At 37.4% G+C, this 6754-nt stretch overlaps 1 protein-coding gene across 1 annotated transcript in view; it reads left to right on the top strand.

The window, feature by feature from the left end:
- Positions 1-6754, top strand: part of HUWE1 (HECT, UBA and WWE domain containing E3 ubiquitin protein ligase 1) — a 147838-nt gene that overhangs the window by 25075 nt on the left and 116009 nt on the right. Inside the window, exon 3 of the mRNA XM_017894320.1 lies at positions 1947-2015. Within this exon, the coding sequence (XP_017749809.1) occupies positions 1971-2015 (45 nt within the window). The 5' untranslated portion in view covers positions 1947-1970. The remainder of the gene's footprint in view (positions 1-1946; positions 2016-6754) is intronic.

Below are 6754 nucleotides of genomic sequence, written 5' to 3'. Positions count from 1 at the left end.
TTTTTTTTTTTTTTTTTTTTTTAAGATGGAGTCTCGCTTTGTTGCCCAGGCTGGAGTCCAGTGAACCACTGCGCCCATCCTCTGGGAGGCTTTTAAAATAGATTTCTTGGGTTTTCTATGTGGATGATCCTTTGACATCTGCAAAGGGGCCATTTTTATTTTTTCCTTTCTGATCTGTGTGCCTGTTATTTATTTTTCTTACTATATTATATTGGCTAGAACTTTCAGCAGTATGTTGAATAAAAGTCATGATAATGGACTTCTTTGCCTTGTTCCTAATCTTAGAGGAAAAGCATCAGTTATTTGAGTTGCATGGTATTGAGGCTGGTTGCTACGTCTTGCAGCAGGGGCAGTTTAATAACCTCCCTGCAAATGACTGAAGCCACAATAGTGTGACAGCCACTTGCGTAAGATGTTTGTGAGAAAAGGGGAGAAAAAAAGCCTTGAGAGTAAGCGTACAAATAGCTCAGCTTATAGTTTCCACCACATGGACAGGATTGTTGCCAGAATCCTGTTGGCTTCATTTGAGATATTTTGAGGTTGTTGGCACCAGGCATTTTGTTCATTTTGTATTGATACTGAGATAACTTTTTAAAAAGTAATCTGGAATTACATACCCTAAGTATCAACCATAGAAAACATTTTTTCTTCTTAAGGAATGGTCTCTACAGAAATGTTTTAGAACGTATTCTGAATTTTTTACAAACTCTTCCTTGAATGCCTGCTGATTGGATGCAGGTCATACAGGCAAATACACGCTGTTTCCATAGTACTGAGTATATTGGACTAAATGTAGGCAAAAAGCTGCCTGAAATTTATACTGTAATTGGTCAGCTTTATATTATGGCAGCCTTCTTGGGGGAGGGACATTGATTTCTAGTGACTGCTACTGAGTTAAATACATTGTTAATAGCAGAATCTTTTGTGTGTAAAGAGCCTGCAACCCACTTCTACCTCTGCATATGTCTTAGTTGCTAACAGGAGAAACTTACTTCTTGTGCTTTGGAGGACTTGTCTGCCATCAAAGATCTAGGGATCTGATCAGGCTGTTGTCTGCTTTAGAGCCTTCCAAATTACATGGCTTAATAAAATGATTGTTTTCTGTGCTCGGAATATTTCTGTTGGGATTCTTCATTTTTTAATTGAAAAATAGAAGTATTGTTTTGCCTTTGCTCTTATGATACAACTAATACATTTTATTGGTAGGAACAGTAAAAGGTGCATAGGTAAAACAGTCATACATAATCCTTTCGGTTAACAATGAATTAATATTCTGATGCCTAGCCCTTCTGAGCTGTTTTCAGTAGACATAAGTTTATACCGTATGTTCCGTTTTGTAACCTTTTTATTTCATCATGAACATCTTTGTGTATTATATAGTTGTCTGTAATATTTTTAACAGTTGTGCGCTATTCCATTTTAAACAAATCATATTTTGGACATTTGGTCTTTTTTTAACCTTGTGATGGAACAGTAGGTCTTCAATCTTTTACTATTACACATGGTCATGCAATATGAATTCTTGTGGTTAAATATTTGTGTACATCTTTATGACTTTCTTTGGATTAATTCCTAGAAATGGAAGCTATCAGGAAACTGCAGGGCTATGGTGAGTTTTCCATCCTGAGATGTGTTGCAAACATTGTACACTCTTATTTTCAATTAAGAGTTGGAGATGCTTGTAAAAGAAAAAAAAAATTTTTCATTTTGGCTTGACTTGGTTTCAGTCTTGTACAACATGGGGATGTGGGCCAGTTTGATCTGGAGAGATTCTTTACCTCTCTCTACTCAATAGTCGTGCCTCTGAGATGGCATAGCATCATAACTCCAGTGTTGTTACTTTAAGCATTTTGCATTGCTCTTCATTCTGTATTGTCTATGTCCAAGCTTGTAGAGCTCAAGATTGTAGCTTTAAGTTCTCACTTCTTTGGGGATTTTCTTTTCAGATCGTAAAGCTGAAAATTGAAATCATGAAAGTAGACAGGACTAAACTGAAGAAGACACCTACCGAGGCTGTAAGTATCCAAAAGTTTGCTTTGCTTATTTTTTCTTCATTAAAAAATAAAAAATATTTGTGAACAGTTCATCCATGCTCTTCAAATCTCATCACCCATACAAAAGGCAATAAAACAACAGCTTGTCTAGAAACAGTAAGATTTTCTTTTGAACTTCCCTGGGTTAAAAAAGTGGATAGCCAAGAGACCAGTGGAAAGTGAACACTGATCAGTTAGTTCTTTGTAGCTGTGTGTGCCTGAAGTCCGCTCTCAGGCTGCTGTGCAATTCCTTCCTATGCAGAAAGGAAGTGTGGTGTAATGGAAAGAGCAGATGTGGATTCAGATTTTTAATGTACTTCTGGGATCTTACAATTTTGTTTTTTAGAAAATGAAAGTGGTAACATCTTTCTTACTAGTTTTTTTTGTTAAGGCTAGTGTTTTAGCTGTCTTTATTAGTGATTCTTAATCACACAATTCAGCTTAACTTGTGTATTGGGTGGTCATATCAATTAACCCTTTGTCGACAGTAGAAATCCTGGCTTCAATCTAGTAATATTCCACCAGCTAGCTTGAACTGCTTTCTGAGGTTAAGGAAGTGGTATTGCATTGTGATAGTCCTGTTGACCCTGTGTGCTTAGTTCAAAGAGCACAAGCTTTGGAATTAGACCTAGGTTTGAATCTTACTAGACTTTTGTGGCTGAAAGGTTATTAACTTGCCTAGTTTCCACAGCTACAAAAAATTTTTTCCTTCTTGATGTGAGGCAATTGCTTAGCATAGTATCTGGCACGTAAGTTAGTTCATATTGTAAATACAAGCCACTTGGTTTTCAAAGAATGTAAAAGTACCTGGCAAGTATCACCAAAAGAGAACAATAACATTTTGCTGTATTTTTTCCAGTTTTTTTTTTTTTTTTTTTTGAGGCAGGATTTTGCTCTGTCACGCAGGCTGGAGTGCAGTGGCGAGATCACAGCTCACTGCAGCCTTGACCTCCCAGCTCAAGCAATGCTCCCACCTCAGCTTCCTGAGTAGCTGGAACTATAGGTGCATGCCACCATGCCTGGCTAATTTTTTATTTTTTGTAGATACAGGATCTTGCCTTGTTGCCCAGGCTTCTTCCAGTCTTTTAAAAAATTATTACATGTGCACACACAATTACCCTGCCGTTTTCATTTAGCATTGTACTAATGAGTATGAGCAGCACTTTCTTCACATACCTTTGTCAGTATTACAGATTGTCTTTTAAATTTTTGTTAATTTCATAGGTGGGGAAGAAAGTATTTCACTGTTCTATATCAGTTATCTTCTTGTGCTGTTCATTTTGTATCCGACATTGGAATATCAGTGTTTCTCTTACTGAATGCCATATATATTGAACGTACTCATTTTCGTATCTGTTGGAAATATCTTCATTTGCTTTTGATTTTGTTTTTGATGTGTTTTGGCATCTAGAAGTTTTGACAACTGTACTTGAATGTCTTTTACTGAAGGACAAAAGAAAACTTGCTTAAGAAACTGTAATTTAAAAATTTAAAGTGGAACCAGTGTAAGAATCTACTGCTACTAGAATAGAAGACCTAGAAAAATGATCCTGGTGTATATAAGAACTAGATATGTGATAATAGAGGGATTATAAATTGGAAAGAAGGGACAGTATTAGGAAACCGTGCTAGACTAATTATTTATCTTGTGGAGCATGGGTTACTATTATATTGTGATAAATTTTAGATAAACCAAAAGTCAAATGTTTTTAAAAGAAATAAGCTGTAGGAGAAGTAGAACATGAAGGCGAATGTTTCCTTTGTCTTAAGTGGGCATGGTCTTTCCAAGCATTAAAACAAAGGAAAAAACCATAATGGAAATGTTAAGTACTGTATCCAAAATTTAGAAGACATGACAGTAGCCATCCTAACAGGTGTGAAGTAGTAGCTCATTGTGGTTTTGATTTGCATTCCCTTGATGATTTCCTTGATATGGAGCACCTTTTTATATACTTTTAAACTATTTGTATGTAAATAGACATCTGGATAAGTATCTATTCAAGTCCCTGGCCAGTTTTAGAATTTGCGTTATTTGGGGTTTTTTGCTATTGAGTTGCAGGAGTTCCTTATATATTTTGGAAATTAATCCCTCGAAGACATTAGGCAAAGTGAAATAAGTCAGCCGCAGAGGGGCAAATAGTGCGTGAATCCTCTTATATGAGGCATCTAAAATAGTCAAAGATATAAAAGTAGGCAGGAGAATGATAGTTACCAGGAAATGGTGGGGCGAGAGAAGGGGGAGTTGCTGCTCAGTGGATATAAAATCATACAAGGTAAGCAAGTTCCAGAGATCTGCTGTAGAACAACATAGTGCCTACAGTTAACAGTCAGGTATTGAGTCTAGTCTGCCCTCCATGTGTGTGGGTTCCACATTTGCAGACTGAACCAACTGGATAGTAAATATTTGGGGGAAAAAAACAATAAAAAAGAATAATACAAAAGTAAAAATAGAAACTTTAAAGCAATGCAGTGTAACAACTATTTACATTGAATTGAATTCAGTATTGTAATACTAGAGATGGTTTAAAGTATATAGGAGGATGTGTATAGGTTATATACAAATACTGTGCCATTTTATACAAAGGATGAGCATCATAGATTTTGGTATTCATGGGGGTCCTAGAACCAATCCCCAGCGAATACAGAGGGACTACTCAAAAATTTGTTATGAGGGTAGATCTCATATAAGTATTCTTACCACACACACGATCATGCATACACATAAGGACACAAGGAATCTTGGAGGTGATGGATATGTTTATTACCTGGATTGTGATGGCAACATGAGTGTATACATACATCCAAACTCACCCAGTTGTATACATGAATTACGTGCAGTTTTTTGTATACCATTTACACCTTAATAAGCTCAGGCGGGGCGGGGGAGGGGGAAGACACATGACAAGCTAGGGAGTTAATGTTTTCAGTATATAAATCAGGAGAAGTGAATATCCCAATGACAAAATGGGCATAGGGCATTTAAGAAAAGAACAAACCCAGTAAATGTTCAGCAAGATTCAACTCTGTGGGTAATTGGAGAAATGCAAATTAAAAGAAAGTTTTTAACCTAGTGGATTGTAAGGGGTTGCTCTTGGAGTCTTATACTGATTTCTGGCCCTTGTTTCCTAGTTACTAGCAAGTTACTTAGCATAAACTCCCAGAAGTAGAATTTTGTGTCACTGGTTATGGACATTTTAAGACTTGTTGTCTGTTTTCCTTGAGCAGCATACAAAATTGCCCCCATTTCCCATACTGTGGTCAATGCTAGGTACTGTTCTTACGAAAGGCTTTTATTGATCACTTTGTGTATCAGCAGCTGTGCAAAGGAGTTTTTCCCCAGATATGGTATCTATTGAAATAAATCACTGTAAACCCTGGCAATTGGTATTCAGCTGTTGAACTGGCAAATGCTTTCTTGTATCTTAACATTGTGCTTGCTGCTTTCTCCTGCAAAAGGCAAGGAATCTTGATAGTCTGATAAAACAGAGACCATCATACTGGTACATTAAATTGATGCCATTATGCTAACTGGATCTTGTGAACAGAAAACACAAGCACACCTTAGATGCCTCAGACATATTTGTGCCAGAGAGTCAGAAACAAACCTTGTGGAAGCTTGAGGACCTTTCACATTAGGAAAGTTTCTAGTGGCCACAGGGTCTGGGAAATATTGGGATATCCCTTCTAAAGTGAGAGGGAAGTTGCTGCACCTTGTACCACACACTGTGAAGAAAGAGGAACAATGTGTGATGTGTTTGGATTTTGGAGCCAACATATTGGTTGGTCACATTTGGGCATACTATTTTGACCTATTTACTGCATAACCTCTAACACATTTAGTGGGGTACCACTAAAGTGTTAGTAAGGTTTGGATCTAGAAAAGACTCTGCAAAAGGTCCAGGCTATGACACAAGTTTCCCTATCACTTGGACATTATGACCTAGTAGACCCAGGTGACTGACTTAGGTGTCAGCTAAAGATGCCATGTGGTGCTTTTGGCAAGCCCCAGTAGAATTACAAGTAAGACCCCTAGACTTTTGGCTGTGCTGTCCTCTGCCACCAGCTATTCTACATTCACAAAAGCAGCTTCAGGCTTGCTACTGGGCCTTGATAAAGACTGAATGCCTGGTTATGAGATATACTGAGTTATTACAGGATCCAAATGTTAATCATGACCTGGGTGTTATCTCACCTACACATCATAAAATTGGATTTGTATAGCTGCATTCCATTAGAAATAGAAGTAACACGTTTGATGCTGGACCCAAGTAGGTCCAGCAGGCACAAGTGAACTGCATAAGCGGGTGGTTCAAATTTCCATGTTATCTATTTCTGCTGCTTCACTGCCTCTCCCTCAACTTATACATCTTAGAAGAGAGGAGGAAAAAGTGCAGGCCTGGTTTGTGGAAGGATTTTGTGCCAAGGATTTTACATACATTTAATTACCATGAATATTTGAGGTAGATCTTAATAATGCTTAGAGGGAGAAAAGGTTTGGACTTAGCTTAAATAAACACCTGTTAGGTTCCGTGTTTTTTCAGATGCCGAAAATACATTTCTCCCAGTTTGAATCTCACGACAGCATTGCTGGATATATAGATACGTGTTAGTTTATTTTGCAGAAGAGGATGCTGAGATTCAAAGAGGTAGCTTACCAACTACCTGATTCCAAGACTCTTTTTTTTTTTTTTTTTGAGACGGAGTCTTGCTCTGTCGCCCAG

This window comes from Rhinopithecus bieti, unplaced genomic scaffold, assembly GCF_001698545.2.
Source record: "Rhinopithecus bieti isolate Rb0 unplaced genomic scaffold, ASM169854v2 scaffold_26020, whole genome shotgun sequence".
Taxonomy (NCBI): domain Eukaryota; kingdom Metazoa; phylum Chordata; class Mammalia; order Primates; family Cercopithecidae; genus Rhinopithecus; species Rhinopithecus bieti.
Note: the sequence above shows the minus strand (reverse complement) of the source record. Positions and strands in the feature narration are given on the sequence as shown.